Here is a 24655-nt window from a genome sequence, read left to right on the forward strand (position 1 = left end):
CACTTGGAGAATGTGTTGGACACATTCCATTAAGTCCATATATCCATCTGCAAGCTCCTACAATCAGTTTTAACATGTTTTTGATGCACCTACTTTTAGGTGTTTGCACAAATCTGCATGGTTCACATTTCCAGGAAAGCCTGAGTAGCCTACTTTGGAGGCCTATAACTTGCACCCTGTTAATTGTCATGAGGAAATTCTTGTTCCCCTGTGTTCCTTGTAAAATTATGTACTACCCTGCTCATTTTCAGATGCCTATGATTTCATTTGACCTGTTTGCCAAAGCCAAATCATTTGCAATTTGTTGTTTTCTGAAAATCAGACAGTGTAAAATAGCAGTTCAGTACCCTTTTTAGAATTTTGTATTTCACACCCGGTTGACTTGCAATTAAAAGTGGTAGTACACCATGACTCTCTATAGGTTTATCTACCATCTACCCAATTTGTAGCCCCCCAACTCTTCATTTGGTCAGTTTTCAAGGCTCATTCCATATGGACTTTTCCAGTGTTGCAGAAACAACATGTAAATGGGCCACTTTGAGCATCAATATCTTTCATCCGGATGATTATTTTCTCAAACCAATTGGTCCCTGAGATTCTTTGTAGTGAAATGAGTGTGTGTGCCAGTTTCCAGCTCTTCATGATTTCATCTGATATGTTTTCAAAACTGTTTTGAAACTGGGTTTGAAGAGTTTTTTGACAGTTTTCAGTGCAGAAACAATTAAGTAGTGAACTTTGATGATTAATATCTTGCATCTTGGGAATCGTCAAGCAAAATGATTTTGTAGGGTGATTAGCAATATATCAGACTATGTGCCTATCAGATGGCACAATCTCAGGTGGCTGTTTGAATAGTTTTTGAAAGCAGTTTCCAGGGGCCTAGAGGTGGTTTTGATCATTTTTGCAAAAAAATGATAAAAATTAGTTTCCAGTGGTTAAGTCTAACATATTTTTGATCCAGATGAGTGCATAAATGGTTTTGAATCAACGCCAAGGCTCAGTTGTCTGAAAACAAAATTGTTTTTAGCTGGGCCTGCCAGGGACCCAGCTTGCCTTACCAAACAGTGAAGTTATATTTGTAGGGTTGGTGGTAATATTTTATTATTTTAATCATTATTCTGATTTAAATAATAACTTACGTATGGGGTAAATTGGGAAAATGGTTCAAGAAGTTATCTAATAATGTTTAACATTATTAAACATATTATTTGGTATTCAAAATATCATTTAAGTCATTTTATAATGATTTTAAATGAAAATGTGTATAGCATTTGGTGGGCCCGGGAAAGTTAAAAAATTAAAATCAAATATCCATGAAGAATATAAGGCCCGAGGCAAATGATAAAATAATTTGAAAGTAAATTAAAGATTTGCTTTAAGATTAACTGCCGCGCAACTTTGTTTATATCCTAGCTATTGCGTGATCGCGCAATGGGAAGTAAGGAGGCCGATATGCATTGCGGCATCGCGAGCAAGGGTTGTTGCCCTATTTGTGAGCACGACAGAGCATTGGGGTTTCACATAATGTGCAAGTGAATGGGAGCGATAAAGACATCCACCAACGGCAGTAGAGGAATTGCATTGAATGTTATAGTTGCAGGAACGTATTTATTGAAAGAACTTTATTTTTCAAGCAAATATTGGCAGGTTAAGAGTTTGAACTCCCACGATCTTTCTTTTTATTGTATTTTGCCAACATGAGAGCTGTGGAGTAGGGTATCGACATTAGTGCTAAATTTTGAAGTCAAAATTGTTTTAAGTTTTACACAAGATGTATTTGCTGTAAGGGGGCGTTTGAATTTTTGTTCAAAGTGAATACAAATAAGAGATAAAATTAGATTCAATGCCCCTCAACCTGTGATGACATGGGAGTGTTGGAACAAGTTATATATATTCATCAAAGCATACAAGAAAGAGGATTTTTGCTGAATACTATGGTTGCTCTGGTAAATATTTACACAAACTATGGAATCATAGACAAAGCATATAAACTTTTTAATGTCTCAAGAGCACGGTTTGATGCCATGGAGCAGGTTATAGAAAGCCATCAATGCATAGATGATATAGGCACTTAGGCATATGTTGAAAATCACGATGTCAAAGTAGACTGATTTTTTGCAAAAGTGGATGCGCACACATCTACAAAAATGAAGCATTAGGGGTAAAATGGTGTATTGTGGAAATGAGTTTTACTCAGGGTAAAGTAATTGTGCATAGGAAGCAACAATGAGAAATGTTGAAAAATGCCAATTGCTTAGAGGAAAGAAGTCATATCATAACAATATTGATTTTCATTGGCTAAAATATTTTCACAAGGGACTAAATAATGCAGTAAAAAGGCTTTATATAAAATTAAGATATGGTTTTATATAGGCAAGAAGAGTTTATTCTTATTGGAAATATATTGTGAGTGAAAGAGGTAATGATGAATTGCTGTAGTAAGAAAGGTTAACAGTTTTACCGTGTATGGGTAAAATTTTGTGTTGAAAAAATATGCCAAGTAAAATGAATGAAAGCAAAGTGGGGAGAATGGTTAATATGCACCAGTTAAATGTTTTCACCCATAAGTGAAATATTTTACAATTGAAGAACTAGCATCAAGGAAGGAATTAATTTTCATGTGGAACTTAAGTATTGCACCAAATTTTTTTCAAGAATTAAAAAATGATTCCACATAAGTATTTACCCAGAAGTAGGAGGAATGCAATAATACTTTTTGTTAGAAAGAGATGTGTAAATGGAAAATAATGATTATTTGCAGCCAGGAATGAATTGACAGTGTGCAACAGATAAAATGATTTCACAAAGGTAAAACATTTTCACAAAAGGCTCTGAATATGTGAAAATATGATAGGCATCTACCTATTCATGAATTAAGGGGTTTTAAGATACTAAAAAAGAAATAAATATTTTGTCAGATGTGATATTTTCCTTGGATGTATAAAGAGAGATGGTAGTAAGTATATTATTTTATGCCAAATGAAATCATTATATGGATAAAGTTAGCATAGATACAGGTTAAAATTTTCATTATGGAAAGGGTTTTACCCAAAGCATCTGTGTCTTTTGCATTATGAGGAGAATGTAAAGTAAAAGATATTCACAGAAAGGGTTAAAGTATTCATAGGTGAGCATTGGTTTTTAATGGCAAAAGTGAAAATATAAGTGAATTATTTTCACTACAATAGAATGTTGTAGCAAATAAAATCTTTTTTCATGTGAAGAGTACCTCGTGAGAATAAGACAGATATTTGGTAATGAAATGGTAAAATGCAAAGTAAGTGCAGAATGTATTCACGAGAGAAGATATTTTTCAGTCCAAGCATAAAGAGAGCAAAAATGGAGAATATTTTCAGTTAGAAGATATTTTGGGAAAGTGCAGATCAGATTTTGAAAATGCAAGGATTTTTTCAGATGCAGAGAGATGAAAGAGATAGGACACATGGCATCAGTAGGGCAAATTGATGAAGACATGTGGCAAAGCAAGAGCAGATCTGAAGTCTTCTTCTCTTCTATTTATTCTTCCTTCTTCTTTGTTGTAAAAGTTCTGAAAATTTTCTCTTGTACATGGTTTGTAGGTAGTTCTTGTCTAGAGGTTTTAGATCCATGTAGTAGACTGGTTATTTTGAGCAAGCATGTAATGCATCTTGCAGAGCAATTTTTATATTGTGTCCAGTGTTCAAGTTTTTTGCAGGCATTTGAAGAATGGAATGTAAAGTGTTATGTGGTAGAAGCAGCATTTGAAATAAATGAAAATATGGTTTAGGTTTAGCTTCTCTCCATTGTATGATTCTATCAGTTTTTGAGTGAAATCAACCAAGGGTTTATTTTATTCAGTGCATTGTTAAATGTATGTGGTTTTTTGTTTATGCTTTGGCCCAAGGGGTCAATTAAATTGCTTGAATAGAGTTGCAGAATGATATTGCTTATACAAGGATTTAGGTAAGTAGTTCTGGATGTGAATCACTGATGAGATATGTGGTTTTTTGTTTATGCTTTGGCCCAAGGGCTCAATTAAATTACTTGAATAGAGTTGCAAAATGATATTGCTTATGCAAGGATTTAGGTAAGTAGTTCTGGATGTGAAGCACTGATGAGATATATTGTAAGGCAGTGTTATCTTGGATCTAATAGCTGCTGGATAAAATCTTGTCATATGTCATTTTATGTTTTTCACAGTTTCAAGTTGCCCAATGGAATGAGGCACTAACCACAACTAGCAATTGTGCTTACAGTCAGTGTTGTCAAAATCATTAGCTCTTGCTACAAGCTTTGTTTGAATCAAAATATCTTTTATTTTGTGTATGTGTGTTTATGAGCTGAAATGTCTCATGGCTCCAGGAAGTTGAGGAACTTTCTCCTTTTCTGTTGAGCACATATGAGAAACATTAATGTTAATAGCTTGAAGAGTTGTTCATTCTCATTACTCCACTTTAAGTTGTAGATCAATGGACGATTAGCCATCATTTAGCATCTCCTTAAATTGTTGTTGAGCCTTTTGGTGAGATTATCTGCTTTATTTAATGTTATTTACAAGTGTGGTGCAGAGATTGTAAATGCATTAAGGGATCACCCTCCTTGGTTTTGCAGAGCCTAAAGTGCAGAAGGATCTTGTATCCTTGTTAATTTGGTCCAAGTCCTTGAAATTTTTGATAATTGAGGCTGGCAACCTCATAGGAAGTGGAGAGATCAACTTGGTTGTTGCATAAGCGTAAAACCCATAATTGGGAACCAACACCCCGAAGGAGGTGCTGACAACCAAGTCAACAATCTCCCCCTCAGCACCAACTGAGGGTTTCGCACCGACGGAATGAAGGAGACCTCCCAGGATTCGAACTCATGACCCAAGGCTCTGATACCAATTATTGGTATGTTTGCCATTGCGCCAAAAGCTCGAGCTGTCAACGAACGTCACAAACACCAGACTTACCCAGATCCACAGGAGGCGGTTAAGCCATGTTGCGAACCCCAAAGGAGGTGCTAACCACCAAGTCAACATTCAGATGTCTAGGAGTTATAATGCAAATTCTAAGTTTTAGAAGATCTTTTAAATTTTCAGACTTAGTCAAATTTCAGTAATTAGTATGCTCCTATCAACATTCTTTCGCTCTCTCTATTTATCACTCACTTTATCTGCCCCGAATGTAGACCTATCTATCTCCCTTTCACTCTTCCTCTATCCCCCTCTCTACCACTCTCCATCTCACTCCCTCCTCTCTCCCCCAAGATCTAGACCTATCTCTCTACCCCTCTCTTTCTCACCCTCGGACCCCTTCGAGGGGTGCTACCCTCAACCTAGTTTTATTTTGTAGATGCTTGGTGGCAAAGTTGGGGTGGAAATACCCAAAATCTCAAAAAATTTGCCCTCAAAATCTTATGTCAGCCTTGTAGTTCATCCAGTTGTGAGCTCAATTGGAGCTTGTTTGAGGCCGTACGCACAAAGAAGAGGAGCAAGTTAGCTCAAAAATGCCTCAATCGCCTTGTTTTTGTGCAATATAATCTTTGGCTGCACATAAGGAATGTAGAGGAAGCACTAGCTGGTCCAATTGATTTGGATGATATAGATCCTTACAGTGATTGGACATCGTAGGAGCAGCCTCCATTGTTTACAGAGGATGACATCAATGATTTGGAGAGGCAGGCTATGGAGGAGGAGGGAGGTGGATTTGGTTTCACATTGGATGACATTGAGGAGGATGAGGAGTCATTGCCAGTGCCAGGTGCAGCTAGAGGTAGAGCTACATCCAAGATGGAGGAGGGGCCACAGCTTGAGCCAGTCATACCGAGCAAGGAGGCACAATCACGCCCACAACAAACTTCTAGGACTAGACCCTCTAGTTCTACCTCTCCCCTAGTTTTCACTAGAGCTGGGAAGAGGAAGATGTAATTGTATATATTTATTTACTTTTAGTTCGACAAAAACTATTTACTATTTTGCTTCCAGCCATTAGCATTCCTCATGAGGATGTGATTTTGCACCCACTTTGCATTTAAATATATCTAGACTCAACTTGTTTTTTTTGTGTTCTCATTTATTGACTTGTGGGATGCATCTTCTCATTGAATTTTGCAGAAAAAGTGCATTTCTAATTAAATTTAAGCAATTTTTTAAGTTCCCGAATTTTTTGTCGAGTATTGTCCGAGTTTTCCCGAGTTTTTTTTCGAGCCTTGGCGAGTTTTTGGTTTTGGTGAGTAGTTCAACTATGGTTCCAATACACGCTATAGGATAAGGGCATAGCATGCTTCTTTCCTTAAAACTATTATTCCTTAATGTTGATGATCCTTGGATGCTGCTAGAGAACACTACAATCTTTCCACTCTGCATTTTTGCTGGCCAGATTTTTCCTCTTGATCAGACACTTTGTAACCTTTCTCGGTTGCAACCTCTTAGTGCATGTGCGAAGGATTCCCTTGGGTTCCCAAATGATAATGCCTTCCTCATCGAGCTTTGGTAGCTCTATTTGGGTTGAAAGTGTAAATTGATAAGATGGCTGCTTAATTCTGTTCTGTGCCATTGTCGTGCTCTCCTTGAGCCTAGAGAGTACCTTTTGCTGGTGCTGAATGTGTTGTTTCATTGCTTTAATCTTTTGCTGTACCTTTGAAAAAGAGGTGATGGATGGTGGATGGTACCCTAGTACTATTTGAATGGCATGATTAGGGTCTCTTTTGGGAGGCAATAGTTTTGACACATCTACAATTGTCTACAGATTTAGTGGTGTAGGTGTTGATATTATGGTAGTGCTCGTTAACCACAGACAAACATCAGATTTGTTGCCTTCCCAACCATAGATGATAAGCTCTTATCGTCACCCCCGAGCACACTACATATCCTTCATGTTATTGAATTCATTTCTATTGATGCAATCATGACCTTGCATATATATGAATCAATACCTCCTAATAGATCTCAAGTCGGCCATATACTTATGGCACAATGGATAGGGTCAGACCTATATATTACAAGTTACATATGAGTCTCCCTTAGTTGCAAGTTACATTTAACTCAATCACAAGTTACACACAAGTGGTTCACCCAAATAGGGCCTGCCCCAAATTAGACTCATACAATTGAGATATCCAAATGCCAAGGCTGATAGGCCACTTGGCATTTTGTGCACTAGGTGGGCCCTAGAAGGGATCCAATGTAGCTACACAACAACACTCCCTCTTAGCTAGGGAGGATTCCTTTTGAATAACCAAGTCACATAGTGACTACCTCCATGGCTACTCCCATGAATAATACGTTCACCATAGCTACTCCCAAAGGGTGAACAAGCACATCATGGAATCTCTTCCATGATACCCACCATACCTATTCGCAGAGGGTGGGCTCACCATGCCTACTCGCAGAGGGTGGCTCCACCATGCCTACTCACAGAGGGTGGAACGAGGGCTCTAACCTCAGACTTCTTCCAGAGAAGAATGCATCTCCACCATGCCTACTCACAGAGGGTGGGTTGAGGGCTTTCACCTCAAACTTCTCTCAGAGAAGAATGCATTAACAAGGGATTGCTCCTCAAACTTCTTCCTCATAGAGAAGAACTCATTAATAAGGGATTGCACTTCGAAATTCTCCCTCACAGAGAAGAACTCATTAACCAAATCTTCATGATACTGTAGCTCCCTTTGAAGATGAAATGTCAGGCTTCCTCTAAAGGTAAAGCGTGAAGCTCCCTTTGAAGCTGAAATCAATCTTCTGACCTCTTCGTCCAAGGTTACTCCTGACGATATGACAGACTCCTCCCTGAATGCTGATTCTTCCTTTGCGAAGAAATGCAAGCAATCTTCCTTCCTTGAATGCAATCTCTGATTTGTCCTGGAAGCATTTCAGAGAGAGATAATGATAGTCAGGGGAAATGTCAATCCATGATTCACTATTCAATGATGTAGCATGACTTAATGAAAAAATTCATGAACATTATTCAAACATAAAGAGTACTTGTCTTTTATAATTTTGCTCAGCAATGAAATTTCCATTCACTTGGATTGATCACACCGAAACACCTAGTGATGATCTGATGGCTGCGTGGCCTTTGGCCCTCACCATCACTCATCATCCGTCCACAGTATCTGCTCTGTGCATAGCTTAAGAATCATCTGAAGAACTGCCTTTAATACCATCCACAACAAAGTGATGGGCCAACCACATAAATGCGACAGACATCCACCTTTAGTTGCAATATCATCCAGTTCGACAACATTTTTCTGTACTCTGTACTTCTTCCAGTGAAATCCAGCGGTCGCATTCTTGAGCAACCAAGACAAAGCCTTTCTACTCTTCGGAATCAAAATTTGATCGTCGGATTGCTTCTCATAATTCAGCTCCCGATTTTGTTGAAGCGAGAAGCTACGAAAGCTTCTAGAAGCCTCTGGTTGCACAGGAGCGTTGCAGGGACTCGACCTTGAGACCACCGAAAATGCTCTATTTAGCTGAAAAATAAGGATCGCAATTCAAAGGAGTCATAAAGGGTGCTGTCACAGTCCCATATTTTGCCTTCGGACTAATAGCCCTAAAAATGACTGCATAAGAATTTTCAGTTTTGAGCTTAAATATTGATCATTTTGGTTTTATTGTGTCTATCAAATTTTAAAGTTTAGGGTTTAGGGTTCATCAAATTTTCCTAAGCCTTGTGAAGAGAAAACCCTAACCTTGTTATATTTTGTCGTTACTTTTTCCTACAAAGGCCGAGGGTTGGTTATTGTTGGCGGGGCCATTTTATTTCCTAAGCGCTAAGTTGTGTTAGACCGGTCTATCTAATGATTTTCCTAAGTCGTGTGAAAAATTTCCCTATAGTTGATCTCATTTTAAATATTTGTGCCCGTGCCCATAATTTTTCCTAAGTCCAAAATTCTTGAGTGTTCAGCCGGTTGATAAAAGCAGAACGGATCTAACGGTCCGCGTTTCCCCGTGGTTGAAAGTGCAGTGAAGATAAAGACCGCGGCATCACGAGATGATGCCATGTGTCTTCGGTGGAAAAGGGCAAGCTGGCGGTGTAACTTTCCAAAACCTTATGTTATCGGTTCTCAGGCGGTATGGATCGATTTACTCATGGTCCTATCAATTAGCACATGTTCTAAATGGACGGTGATGTTATGTTCTAGGCAAAAAGGTGCCCAACTTTTAAATTTGAAGAGGTTAGCGGGCACTGTGTTGAAGCAATAAAGTGCAAAGATATCTGATGGCCCACGTATCCCCGGGATTAGAAGTTGCAAGAAGATTATGGACCGCGACATCACGAGATGATGCCACATGTCCCGGGCTGACCAGGAAGACTGACGGTGGGGCCGCTGACAGCGTTGGGTTAAGAGCTGTTATGGCACTGATTTGTCATGGTTTTTATGGGTCCACAAGTACCGATGGAAGGTAAATTGGCACATTGATCAATAATGATCGTTTGATTTGCCAGGCTGGGCAGGATCTGCGACTGAGTTTCAAACTGATTTTAAAAAGGGTCATTAGAGGTATTGGCTGTAGCCTGCGCAGGAAAGATAGGATGAGCAGGATGTAGACTTGTGGAAGGTCTTTGTTGGGTAAAGGACTGATTAGACAAGTAAGGATGATATCTCAGAGGCGTGAATGGATTGGGATAGTTTTGAGGTTTAGATATGACGGATCACGGGTTCCTCGATGAAGTCAGAGATTTCTTGTCAACAGAGGTTCAGAAGCAGAAGACTGTACGCTCAATAAGGAATAAGATCAGAACAAAATCATTCGCGCAAGGTGAACATATGCAAGTGGCAATGGAGTGATGGCCTAGAGATGACAATGACCTGAGTTGTAGGCATGCTTGCAGGAATCCATAGCTGGCAAGATGAGCAGAAAATATCAGGATGATGATTCTTCACATGGATTAGCACCACCATTTTGAGTTGAATTCTGATTATAAATTTACTAGGATGGTGATAAAAGGGTAGAAAAGGATACAAACTTCTTCATTTTCTGAGAGTGGTTTTTCATCAGTAAAGAAGATGGTGTTTGAACAGAATTATGCATGGAGTTTTTGCATGTTTTTTGACATTGGATGGATGTTTTTTCTCTGGGATGAGGTTGCTCATTGTCAGAGAGGTTGTGAAAGTTCAGAGGGGGTGTGAAAGCCTTTTCTTATTAGAAAAAGCCACCCATGACATATCCTTTGTTCTTAGTTTGCAAATTGTTGGCAGAGTGTTTGAGGAAGGAGCTCGCAGGGAACGGAAAGAAGGATTTGTTCAAGTAAGGAGTGGAAGCCAGTCGTTTCTGCAACGACATGGAAGCTGCAATGCCCTCTCAACATATTACGTTTACCCTCAAGCTCCTCTTTCCACTTCCTCTGATCCGGGGCATAAAGGTTGGAGATCTTCCTCTAATTCGGGGGCGATTTTACTTCTTGCCAGGATCTGTTTTCCTTTTCAAGAAGGGAAACGTTGTGTAGAATATACTGAGCATCTCGGGGTCCATCCGAAAGTGTCAGGGTGATATCGGCACGACTCAAGTGTTTTTGTTTCTACCGATAATCAGTTGAAGATTTTGTTTCCACCTCATTACGGACACCGGCATATGGATAAGGAATATTTTGTAATAGAATTGTGTACAACCTCCTTGGCTTGGTCTTTTGGTGACATGTGTCTTTAGGCCTAAAGCTTGTTGCTCCCTTGTTTTCTATAAAAGGGAAATCGAGGCCATAAGTTAGGGTTCCAAATTTTTTGAAGAGGGTCTCTTTAGGTAAGTCCGGTTTGCAGGATTAGGCTCCAATAGTTTGAGGAAGTTATGGAAAAATAGAAGGAACTGTAATGTCATTTTGTAGAGCAGAAATAACGAAATGGTTACCAGTTTCATTTTTCAAGTGGGTTATTTTGTGAATGAAATGCTGTTTGTTGTCTAATAGAAGATAACTTATGAGATTAATACAGGTATATTTTCAAATCTTTAATCTCCTGTGTGCAATTTTATTTTCTTTTGAGTTAATGGGATCAAGGGTTTCATTTACTTATTGCATTGTTATGATGTATGTAGTTTTCCATTCTGTGCTTTAACCCAAGGGGTTAATTAAAAATGCTTGAATGAAATTACAGAGAGATAATGCTTATACCAGGATTTTGATAAGTAGTTTGGATAAGAGATTGCAGATAGAACGATATTGTAAGGTAGTACCGTTTAAGATTAAATCAGCTATTAGATAAGTTTCTATCAATTTTCAGTAATATTTCAGAGACTCTATAGCCCAATGGATAAGGCACTGGTACTTGCTAGCATATGTCATTAGGTTTCGGTTTCTTGTTTATTTTATTTGTGACTTGTCAAAAATCTTTTAAATATCAGAACATCATTTCTAAATTTTCATGCATTTTTTAAGTTGTCCCACTCGTCTCATGCTCCAGCTTAAGGTCGAGGATCACTGAAGGGTTAGCCATCCTTGAGCATTCTCCCTTTCTGTCGAGACCTCTTTTATCAGATAATTTGCTTTGTTTTTAAGTGAATTCCTGAGTGTGGTGCAAAGATCAGGAGGTTCATTGAAGGGATTACCCTTCTGGGTTTTGCAGAGCCCGAAGTGTAGAAGGATTTGCAGAAAATCCTTGTCGCAGTTGGTCCAAGCTTGAAGGATATTGACAGTTGGAAGTGGCTTTCCATAGGTATTCGGAGGAATCAGCTTGGTCTCTGCCCTGTGGCAGTGTGAATTTTTTTTCGGGAACCAACACGAACTTTGATTTGGAAATGTGCAGGATATGCCAGGCCTGCGCTGCAGCTTTCTCCTTCACCAGATCATCAAATTTTCCTTCTTCTTTTGCCATTATTTTTTCGTCTGCAAATTACTTTGATTGAACTCCCTTAGAAGCACATGATCTACCTTCAAGCGGTTAGGCTCTATGGAAGGAACCCGCTCTAATACCATGTTGATATTATGGTAGTGCTCGTCAACCATAGACAAACATTAGATCTGTTGCCTTCCCAACCATAGATGATAAGTTCTTATCGTCACCCCGAGCACATTACATATCCTTCATGTTATTGAATTCATTTCTATTGATGCAATCATGACCTTGCATATATATGACTCAATACCTCCTAATAGATCTCAAGTTGGCCATATACTTTTGGCGCCAAGGATAGGGTTAGACCCTTAGTTGCAAGTTACATATGAGTCTCCTTTAGTTACAAGTTACATTTAACCTAATCACAAGTTACACACAAGTGGTTCACCCAAATAGGGCCTGCCCCAAATTAGAGTCATACAACTGAGATATCCAAAAGCTAAGGCCGACAGGCCACTTGGCATTTTGTGCACTAGGTCGGCCCTAGAAGGGATCCAACCTAGCTACACAACAATAGTAGGGACATTTCACTCTTCTTCTTCTTGCATATCCATCTGTCATAAAGTGTAATGTCCCTACTTTGAAATATAATTTAATAATAAACAATAATAATAAAATTAAAATACAAATGAATAAAAATAAAAATTAAATTAAAATATAATTAAATATCAATATGCTTATTTAGTACTGATTATTCATCACTTTATTTCTCTCAGCAATATATTATTAAATAATAAATAATTAAATAATGAATAACCATTTATTAAATAATGACTAAGCATATAATGATTATTAAATAATATATTATTTTATAAGACAAAGGCAGCGGTCCATTATGTTAAGGACAAATTTTTTATTAAGGTTGCGTACTAGTACACAAACAAAAATTAAAAACATCAAGGGAGACATGTCCCTCCACACAACCCTTCACATCAGCATCTAGGTGTATAAGAAGGCCCAGCAGATCATGTTGAGAGAAACTTAGGGAAGAGGAAGTAGGGAGAAGAGAATACGGGAATAGTAAGGAAGGAAAGGAAGTCTGACTGGTATCATCAGTCATCACACATCACAGCCAATATTACACACATACAGGATAGAAGTGAAGGAAAATACGGAAGGATAAGAAAAAGAGAATACGCAGGAAAGAGAAAAAAGAAAATAGGAAGGAGATCGATCCAAGAGACAAAACTGATAAGAAATCAGAATATCAGAATATATATATATATACTACGGGTATATATATATATATATAGATAGGCATTGCATCCATAGTTTAAGGAAAAAAGAGGAAATAAGGAATACATCAGCAGTAACATTGACGGGGAAAGCACTACGGGTATTATTAATACAATAGGCTGCTATCAAGATAATATGATTAATACAATAGGCTGCTATTAATATAATATAATATTGTTAATACAATAAGCTGCTGTTAATATAATAATATTGTTAGAACAATATGATGCTGATAATATAATATAATATTGTTTATTCAATATAATTAATATGACATAAGGGGGGAATGTTAAATACTGTTAATATAATAAAACTTAATGATGTATAATTTATATATTTTATCATTGTTTGCAATTGTGATAGAAGGAAGGGACACAATAAAGGGAACGGCAAGAGATTCCTCGCTAGGCTCAACACCCATAAAGATGGTCAAGGACCATTGGTTAAGGACCATGGGGCCACCTCATGATGATGGTTGAGGACCATCGGTTAAGGACCACACGAGGCCAAGGAGGACAAGGTCTTAACCTTGGGCCTAGGGTTGAGGGTCAGAGGCACCCTATTGCATCTTCCCTACTATCTCCACATGGATCAATTGTTGAAGTGAATCAATCATAAGAGATGGGAGGATGATATGATGGAGGGGAATGGTGTAAAGCCCTCACTAGGTACGCCACCTCATGATGATGGTTGAGGACCATTGGTTAAAGACCATAGGAGGCCACAAAGGATAAGGTCCTGCTGTTGGGCCTAGGGTAGAGGATACTTGGGGCACCTCATCATGTCTTCCAACTCAACCCTCGTTATGGTTGAGTTTACATGTGAGTGTTGATGTTGGTTTATACCTAAGTTACCGATTCGGGTACGAATACAGGTACAGATTCACAGATTCACGGATTCACAGATTCACGTATTCACGGATTCAACAATTTGTTTTTTCGTGGGTACGGGTACGTCTGTACATATATATATATATATATATTCATTTTATATATATATATGTATACATATATTATATATATGTTCAAACATCAAAATTATATATATGTTTTAATGCATTTCATGCATCATAAGGGGCAAAATTAGGGTTTAGATGTTAAAAAATATTAAAAAAGGTGTTTTTTTATTGTTTTTGTGTTTTTATGATTCGTGGGCCCTGTTTTTGGGAACCCACGGGCCTTAGTTCTCTTGGGTCCGCCCGGGTTCTCCCTGGGTTCCTCCTGGGTCCTGCCTAGGTGGTTGGGTTTTCTGTGGGTCCTTCGTGGCAGGTTCCACAGAGAACCCAACCACTTGGGCAGGACCCGGGAGGAACCCAGGGAGAACCAGGACCGGGCAAGAACCAGGACTCAGACCTAGCCCATTTTGCCAAGAACCGGTATCTTAGGTTTATACATATCCTAACCCTAGAATTGGATGTTAATTTTAGGATCAGACTGATAAATATAGATAACAAAATCAGAGAATCAAATCATTGAGCACAAAGAACACCAAAATACCCTGGGAAAACCTCCCTCTTGGAGATGAAAAACCCAGCCAACTAAATCCAGATCTTTATTAGACAAATCAGTATGAGACTTTACAAGTGTACTTCAACACTTGAAGTATTTAGAACAGCAGGGTAAGCACAGTAGCATAACACAATAAGAACTTATCTAGAACACAACTTGCAGATCAAGGAGAATATTCACTGTCTTTCAAGTTCGCTGACTCTAGAATGAAATCGCTGTCATTAGGAATGACTTCGCTGTTCTTGATAATATCTTTGCTGTCCTTAAGTATATCTTCGCTGACCTTGGAGTGGTGTTCGCTGACCTTAGAAGAAGGTTGCTGCTGATAGGAATATAATCTTCGTTGACCTTGGAGTGATGTTCGCTGACCTTAGGAGAAGGTTGCTGCTGAATGCAGAGTGTATTCGCTAAGTGTATATAATGATTGATTGATTATGTCATGCAAATGACTTGCTTATATACTCGACTCGTGGTGTCAAGTCTCAAGTCGGCTTGCCTTGTTAATTTAATAATAATATTATGTATATTGTCCAAATAGGTCTTGACCTATTAAGACGTTATTGCCTGATTGCCTTTACCACACGCTACATGAGTTTGGGCCCAGCCCAATTACATAATCGCTCAAAATACATATTCGATTTGGGCCACAAGTTACATTATACATAGGTCTTGACCTATCCATAGCAAGATATAATTACAAGTTACATGTATTTGATCCCAGCCCTAAGTGGTTCGGATTGCATGAGATAATACATAGGAATTTTAATTGTCATTGACAACATTAAAATCTAATAGTCAGGTATCCGAGCTAGCTACAATTTTCAACACTCCCTCTTAGCTAGGGAGGATAGTTGCCACTTGTCATGATCCATTCATGACCTTCATCTTGCATTGCCCGCAAGGATGAATGTATAAGCTCTATAGAGTGTACCTGCAATAAAAAAAAACACATAAAGATCATGAACTCATTTCATGATGTCCATCTTGCATTGCCCGCAGAGGATGGATCCACCTTGCATTGCCTGCAGAGGGTGGAAGAGGTCTTACACCTCAGCCTTCTCCCAGAGAAGGATACAATGTCACCTTGCATTGCCTGCAGAGGGTGAAAGAGGTCTTACACCTTAGCCTTCTCCCAGAGAAGGATACAATGTCACCTTGCATTGCCCCGCAGAGGGTGACTCCACTTTGTATTGCCTGCAGAGGGTGGAAGATGCAAACTAAATTGCATCACTAAGATTGAAACTCCTCAATCAATGCTGTGTTCTCCACAATTTCAAGCTTCTCTTTGAAGTACTCAAACTTCACTTGAGCTAGAAGCTTGGTGAGAACATCTGAAACCTGTTCATCAGTGCTGATATATTTCAGCTGGATGGCACCTTTTTGTGCCATATCACAAACATAGTGATAATGAGTTTCCACGTGTTTTGCCCTGTCATGAAACACGGGATTATTAGATATTTTAATAAAACTCTGATTATCCTAATAAATAACAGTGGATTCCCAAGGTTGTCCAAACAACCCAACCAAAAGTTTGCGAAGCCAAACTACTTCTCTAGTTGCCACACTTGAAGTACTGTATTCAGCTTCTGCAGTACTCAATGCAACTGATGACTGTTTCCTACTGGCCCAAGAGATCATAGCGGAACCCAAGCTGAAACAAATTCCTGAAACGCTTTTCTTGTCAATAACACTTCCAGCCCAATCATAATCATAGTAGCTTTCTAAATTGATCACTGTGTTGATTGGATAGTTTAGCTCATGTTCTACGCAAGTAACTCAGGATGTGCTTGGCTGCCACCAAGTGAACATGCTTTGGCTGGTTCATGAATTGGCTAAGTGCACTCACTGCATAGCAAATATCTTTAACTAGATACATCAAGGATCCAATCAATTGCCTGTACTCTGAAGGATCTGCAAAATTAGAATTAGCTGCAGAAATACTCAACTTCTTTAAGTTAGTTTCCATAGGAGAAGACATAGATTTACGATCCATCATATCAAAGGCATATTTCCTTGACTAAGAATAAGATCTTTGCCATACTTCTAGTCCTAGACAGTAATGCATTAGGCCTAGATCCTTCATTCCAATTTCAGTGATTAGTTCTTTCTTACATCTAATGATGAGACTATCTCCAATAGTTAGAAATGAATCATTCACATATATATAAGAAACAAAATTTAGCAATTCACTATTGAATACTTTTAAGGTGAGGATTAGAATCAATATCATTCTTGCAAGATCCTAAACTAATCAAATACTTGTCAATCTTCTCATACCAAGCTCAAGAAGTTTGCTTGAGGTCGTGAAGAGCTTTTCTTTAATCTGCACACATGAGATTCTCTATCTTGATTCTCATAACCTTGTAGTTATTCGATATAGACAATATTAAGAAAAACAGTCTTTGTATCTAACTTTCAGCCTGCAACATTAGCTATAATGGTTCTAATATTAGTATATCTAGCAGCAAGAGCAAATGTTTCCTTCTAACTATGAGCTACACATCTAGCTTCATATTTTCTCAAAAACTTCCATATGGAACTCCCTCTAGATTGAGGTAAACAAGTCTAAAGAAGATTGCATAATATAATAATCAATCAAGGAAGGCAGCCATAAATCAAAGACGAGAAATGCCAATCTTTTCCTTACTTCACTTTTACGAAATGAACCCATAGCACAATCACTATGATCAAGGCATACCTTCAAGTGAAGAAACCAAGCTACCTTTTAAGCTTGAAGGCATGGTAATTCAAGAATCAACATGATTAAATATCCCAATAGAATGAAATAACATGTAAAGTAACTTATCTCTTTGACTAGACTTCCACCATTGACAACATATGCCAATATTGCTCAAAAAGGGATATTGCTAGACTATGATCAACTTCAACCATAGTGTAAAGCTACACAACATTGTAAAATTGTTTTCCATAGTTTGAATAATAGAGAGTTAGCTATATCAGAAAACTAAGGCAAGTGTATGACTTCAGAAAACATTTTACAAAATCCATAAGCAAGGTATATAAGCCAAATTGTCTTTCCAGCCAATGCGTAAAATCAGATATGAGTATCAACCACTCAAAAGGAAACACATTGAAGTTGAGTACAAGCGTATGATCAAAAGCCAACTTCGATAAGTTAGATACCTCATTCATCTTAGGTTTCATCATCAAGAGAATACTTCAAAGAATGTAATAGGCAGTATGCTCAAATTGAAGAGATCATGTCACAATGAATATTATGTGATGATGGTGAAAACCATGACAGAAAATGCATTAGAGCTAAAGGCAATCCTCTACGCAAGAGGAGCAGAGCAAGGTTATAATAAAAGTATAACAAAGAACATGAGAGCCTTTTATGAAGAGCTGAAGAGAACCAAGTGTTCCACAGTCACAACTCTACATGACAGCCTTATCCAAACATAAAACATTCATAGAACAGAAAATACAGTCCATACGATGTTAATAGATTTGATGCGAATCAAGAGACACACCATAAGGTTATATAATACCAGAGCAACAAGACTATTGAGCATTTCAAGGCTTAGATAGAGTATGATGCATCAGAATTATGCAACAAGTTTCATAAAGGATCAGATCATAATGTGAAGATAGTAAGGTCAACATTGGGCATGGATACTAAATAGGATGACTAAGACATCTTACCTTTACATGCCTACCATACCAATGACTAAAGTTCCATGTTTCTGAATCTCCTATAAATTTATTCATCTTCCTATTTGTGCTTGCTGTTATATTCATCATAATACTCCTAGATTTACATCTGAATACACATGCTGAAGTTTTAAATGCCAAGGATGTATTTGGATCAATGCATCAATTCGGGTCATCACATATTCGTAGCAAGCCACATCAAATAGGTTGAGAGATAAACATAGGGCATAACTAACTTCAATAATTCAAGCTGGATTAGAACAAATTCTTAACACAAGAACAAGGCTCGAACTAGGGTGATTGTTACAAACCTTAGGAAGAAAGTTATGTAATACTAAGATCTGAAAACAAGTGCACAAACCGACATATGAAAGCACCCTCAGATGAAGTAGTTAACAAGCAAGAGAACTTTGTGCACTAGATAAATTGAGAATAGAGGAATGAGAACACCACACCTGAAATCTTATTCTTGCTATCGTCCTATCAATGCCTTCAATTTGTCAAGCAGACATTGCTGTTGAACTTTCTGATTCACGATAGACTTCTTGAATTGCTTTAGCTCATCCAGATCCGTAGGCTCAGTCAGATCCTTATCTTCTACAAACTGAAACAGCTCTAGTTCTTCAAGAGCATGGTGGACACGAACCTTACATGATGTAAAATTTAGGGCACCTTCAAGTCTGTCCTCTACTTTCAGACCTGTAACCATCTTGCAAAACTAAAACAGCAAACTGAAGGTGAAGGACAACTAATAATCTGATTATTTAGAATGAACTTAAAACTCTGATACCATGTTAATTTTAGGATCAGACTGATAAATATAGATAACAAAATCAGAGAATCAAATCATTGAACACAAAGAACACCAAACTATCTTGGGAAAACCTCCCTCATGGAGATGAAAAACCCAGCCAACTAAATCCAGATCTTTATTAGACAAATCAGTATGAGACTTTACAACTGTACTTCAACACTTGAAGTATTCAAAACAGCAGGGTAAGCACAGTAGCATAACACAATAAGAACTTATTTGGAACACAACTTGTAGATCAAGGAGAATATTCGTTGTCTTTCAAGTTCGCTGACTCTAGAATGAAGTCGCTGTCATTAGGAGTGACTTCGCTGTTCTTGATTATCTTTGCTGTCCTTAAGTATATCTTCGCTGACCTTGGAGTGGTGTTCGCTGACCTTAGAAGAAGGTTGCTGCTGATAGGAATATAATCTTCGCTGACCTTGGAGTGATGTTCGCTGACCTTAGGATAAGGTTGCTGCTGAATGAAGAGTGTATTCGCTAAGTGTATATATTGATTGATTGATTATGTCATGCAAATGGCTTGCTTATATACTTGACTTGTGGTGTCAAGTCTCAAGTCGGTTTGCCTTGTTAATTTAATAATAATATTATGTATATCGTCCAAATAGGTCTTGACCTATTAAGACGTTATTGCTTGATTGCCTTTACCACACGCTACATGAGTTTGGGCCCAGCCCAATTACATAGTCGCTCAAAATACATATTTGATTTTGCCGCCCAAATTGGGCCTACCCTATCTACAAGCTACATTATACATAGGTCTATCCATAGCAAGATATAATTACAAGTTACATGTATTTGATCCCAGCCCTAAGTGGTTCGGATTGCATGAGATAATACATGGAATTTTAATTGTCATTGACAACATTAAAATCTAATAGTCAGGTATCTGAGCTAGCTACAATTTTCAACAGATGTTTTTCATGAGCTATATGTACATTGTTGTCTAATCTTATTGCGGGTTTCGGAAAAACAGGCTTATCTCATCTTATTCTTAAATGAAGATTAAATCCCTAATTATGTTTGCCCTTGTTTCATTCTGGATTTGTGAATTTAGGACAAAAACTAGGGCATTTCAAAAAAGGGACATTACATAAAGTGCCTAGATCTAGCCAAATAATCATTTGTGTGATGGTCTTGCCTTTGATCAAAGTAAGACCCACAAAATTTGTCCCTTTCAAGACTATTTTGTATCTGAAGTCTTGTGGTGTGAAGCTGCTCTCCCAAATTCTCTAGAACTCTTGGGATAAGCTATATGAACATATGTGGGTTAAGTTAAATAAACTTGAGGGATTGCACCAATATCTTCTTTCTTAGCGATCCCCTTCATTCACTCTACAATCTTTCACAAGATTTCATTCTTAATCTTGATGGTTGTTTCCTTTATAGTACCTTCAATGGCTAGGGGATCTATATCTCCCTTAACAATGGATCATCCTTATCCAGAGTCTTTCTAGTAGTGACTGGGTTCCTTCCCTTGCCTCTTGTTGAAGCCCTTGCCGCACTGCTGCCAAAATAATTTTCACAATAACTTTCTCAAAACAATCAAAATAAGTTGAATTTTTTTATTGTAAGTTGGCTCTAGATCTCACTATCTTGAAAAACTCTTCAAGAAGTTTGCTGTTGCTGTAGAAGTCAATTTGGTGAAAAACTTAATTTAATAACTGAAATGATAATTTGATGTTGTTATTAATTAAGGAGAGGAATACTCCTTATATAGAAAATTACAAGATGATCTTTCCATAACGGAAATGATCGAGAATGGAAACACGAAAGACAGAAAGGAAACTTTCTAAAACTAACTAAAGATGAAAGACATAAACGAAGTTTTTAAAAACTAACTAAAAGTCTAAACGACAAAGATGACCATTATATCAATATTACAATATTTTTTTAATAACCTCCCTTAATGGTCATTCTACTAACTACCCTACAGAAGATGTGACATAATTTGCAGGTCATTTGTCCATGAATGCATAGAAGGCTGCCCCCTCCTCAGAATGCTTTGCGACATGAGCTTGCTGCTGAGACCTTCCTTGGTTCTGCAGAACTTCTGGATATGACCAAGTTTAGCATAATCCTTTTACCACAATCCTTCCAACATGATGTTGGATAACAAAGCCATCCCTCCCTTTATCCAGAGACTGAGATCAGCTTCTCAAAACTCCTGCAAAAAACCTATCATGATTTTTTTTGGAAAAAAAATCAGAAAACCCAAAAACAACACCCTTCATGATTTTTTGTGGAAAAAATCAGAAAATCTTCCAACAGAGAAAGAACCCATGGTTTTTTGGTGAAAAAATCGTGCAAAAAACGAATAGAGAAACCACAATTTTTGAAGAGAAAATCGTGCAAAACTCTTCATGGTTTTTTGTTGAAAAAAATCAGAAAAGCCAAAATTTTTTTTACTTCAAAATTTCGCTAGAAAAGAACCTAAGATTTGATACCATGAAATGATAACTTGATGTTGTTATTAATTAAGGAGAGGAATGCTTCTTATATAGAAAATTACAAGACGATATTTCCATAATGGAAATGATTGAGAATAGAAATATGAAAGACAGAAAGGAAACTTCCTAAAACTAACTAAAGACGAAAGACATAAACAAAAGTTTCTAAATACTAACTAAATGACAAAGATGACTATTGTATCAATATTACAAATATTAATTTAATAATAACAACTCTTCCAAAAATGCTTTAAATGACCCAAATCTAATGTGTCCTTGATCAACCCTCAGAATTTAAAAAAGAAACTGCACCTCTCTCACATGCATCCCATTTAATCTTGATTTGCACCTCTTTTTTGGGCCCTATTTTACTACCAACACATGGTGCATCTTTGGGCTCTATTTTCTTATTTCTGTAATTTATATAGGACCTATATGTTCCTGTAAGACCACTCTCATCAAGTAGCCTATATGTGTGAGGTTAACTTTATATTATATTGCAATGTCCCTTGATTAAGTTGTCTATTCTCTTTTCATGTGTAGGAAATGTATATAATTAGAAGGCATTCCTCTAACCGTTTCATTATCCATCCAAATTCATTTTTATCATTTTTTTATTCAAAGTTTTTGGTGTTTAAGTGCCCCACCTGCTCAGGATCATCAAGGGATTCTCTCCAATATTTGCATACATACAAAATTTTTGGCATAAGGGCACCATCTACCTATTTGTATTCTGTTTGATTTGGAGTATTTGATTTATGTAGTTTGAGTTGAGCATCTTCACTTTGTTCCTGTTGTATATGGTCATCAAATTCTTCATATTATCACGGCAAATTTGTAAGCCTTAATTGTCTACCAGTCTAAAAATAACAAGTTGAATTTACTATTAGATTCAAGTGATATGCCACTATCTATACAAGGACACATATAGTTCTTTATCCGTGTTTTTTCAAGACCTTGATCATAGATGCCTTTCTATTTTCTTTGAGATGGTTTTCTTCTTAAATGCAGATCAATATAGGTTGCCCTAGAGCTGTCAGAATGATTACTACCTTCTTCCATTCCAGTACAAGTATTGGGGGTGTCAGATTTTACCTTGATTGCAAATGATTCATGCCCAGAGGGGGACAAATAAGTGTTAGATGTACCTTGATTGCAAACAATTCATACCCAGAGGGGGACAAATAATTGAGAAGATGTCCTTCTTTCCATATTGCTCCTAGAGCAAACTAATACTCTCAACCCAGGTCTACTCTGTTTGGTTGTTTTGTGGACCTTACCATTGTTCACAGTCCAGGTCATGATGACAAACACACATGAACAATTTGTCTCATATACTAGAGATTGTTGGCCTTAGATGTAGGAGAGATTCCAGAGGTAGTAGTTGTCATCCTCTTAGGATTGCCCAATTAAGCTCCCTTATTTCTGTACATTTTGCTAAAGTCATTCAGAGCTTTCTTTGGCCCTTTTGCTGTGATAGACGAGTCATTGACTCTCTTGGGTCAAGTTGTACTTAGATATGTGACAGCATTTTACTTCTTTCACAGCTTCCTACCTTATCTTCAATCTTCATCAATGTGATATTTATTTGGGGTTTCCTTCCTCCTTAGGGATATGTATGCTTGTATCATGTCTTCAGGTACAAATTTTGTTCAGTTACTTTTCCTATTAGAGTGTCTTTCTACCCCAGGAGTTAGTTTTTATTACTGTTTTCACTTTTCGAATGCCATTATTTTTATTTCCTGATAGAAATTAAGAATTTTATCATTAATGGATTCCTATGAAAATCAGAGAAAGCTCCAAAATCTATTTGTGATCCAACATCTTTCCATAGCACGCACAAACTAATTTCTACTCATAATTATTAACTTTTTGATGAAGATAGCTCTGTCTCTCAGTCCTATAGAGAAGACGTGTATGCATACCTACATGCATGCATCCTACACACATGTATGGGAATATCAAGGAATTGGACCCAGAACAAGATTTATTTTGAAGAAATTAATGAAGGTCTGAATTTTTTTGTTCTGGTTAACCAAGCTTGTCTCTTCTTGAGGATGAGTGTGCCTTTTCTCTCTGCCCTTTTTGATGAGAGCATGTTTTTCTTGTGCTAGATTTCTGCGGTGATTAGTTAAGATGATGAGTTTTGATATCCACTTTTTCTTGAAATAAAATACATCCTTGTTCTGCTGGTTAGAAAATCATCTTTAGTGTCAATTGTTAGTTCAGTGCTTTCCTTATGAGTTACTATCTTATTACGACTAAACTAAGGTCTAAAAAACCTTGGGAGATTATCTTTGGACTTATATTTTATTGTTTGAATTGTTTTTTGCTGTGAATTTTGGGCTATTTGGAGTCTATAATTAAAGAGGGACTGATTGAGATCTTCCTTTTTGCTGATATCATTGCAGATATCCGACTGTGGGACATTGCTACCAGGTATGATTATACAGATTCATACTCTTGTTTTATCCTTGTAGACAATTATGTTTCTGTATAGATCTTTTGCTCTTTGTTAGAGACTGAAAATCGTGTGTTCATTTCACTAAGTTTTAAATAGGTTTGTGCACTTCTCAAAGGTGGAGGGCCAGATAGAGGATTTTTGTGGTTAGTTGTTGAAGTCTTAGTATGTTTATGCATTGTCTTGTGGCTTGTTTGAGTGCTATTATTGCAATTTGGCATTGATAAGTTCAATGAGCTTTGTCCAAAAGATGTTTTCTCTTATGCAAGACTCTTCCCTTGCCCATTATTGTTTGTTCTCTTCTCAAGTATGCCTAAGAGTCGCACGTTTTCTTGTATGTCATTTAAAACCTACGTTACCGATTCGGGAACGGGTACGGATATTGGTACATGTACGGATTCACGGGTATAACAAAAAATAAATTCCATGGGTACGGGTACGGGTATGTTTGTACATATAAATATTTTTATACATATATATATGTATACATATAGTATATATATGTGTAAACATCAAAATTATAAAATATAAACTATATTAGTGTATAACTATAAGAAGAGTGATACTCATAAATCCATAATTGCCTATAAATATCAAAAGAGAGAATATTTTGATACCTCATTCATAATTTGCAAAAATGAAAATACTCAAGTCTCAAAATGTCATTACACAATGAACATTCAAATTATAATTGATTTTAATATTCATGTTCTTCATCAAATGCATC

The 24655-nt window shown here is 37.2% G+C and overlaps 1 protein-coding gene across 1 annotated transcript in view; it reads left to right on the forward strand.

Annotated features, from left to right (window-relative positions):
- The window catches only part of LOC131073640 (uncharacterized), a 92794-nt gene that overhangs the window by 11806 nt on the left and 56333 nt on the right, over positions 1 to 24655 (forward strand). The window contains exon 5 of the mRNA XM_058010139.2: positions 23879 to 23906. Within this exon, the coding sequence (XP_057866122.2) occupies positions 23879 to 23906 (28 nt within the window). The remainder of the gene's footprint in view (positions 1 to 23878; positions 23907 to 24655) is intronic.

This window comes from Cryptomeria japonica, chromosome 11 (genome assembly GCF_030272615.1).
Source record: "Cryptomeria japonica chromosome 11, Sugi_1.0, whole genome shotgun sequence".
Taxonomy (NCBI): domain Eukaryota; kingdom Viridiplantae; phylum Streptophyta; class Pinopsida; order Cupressales; family Cupressaceae; genus Cryptomeria; species Cryptomeria japonica.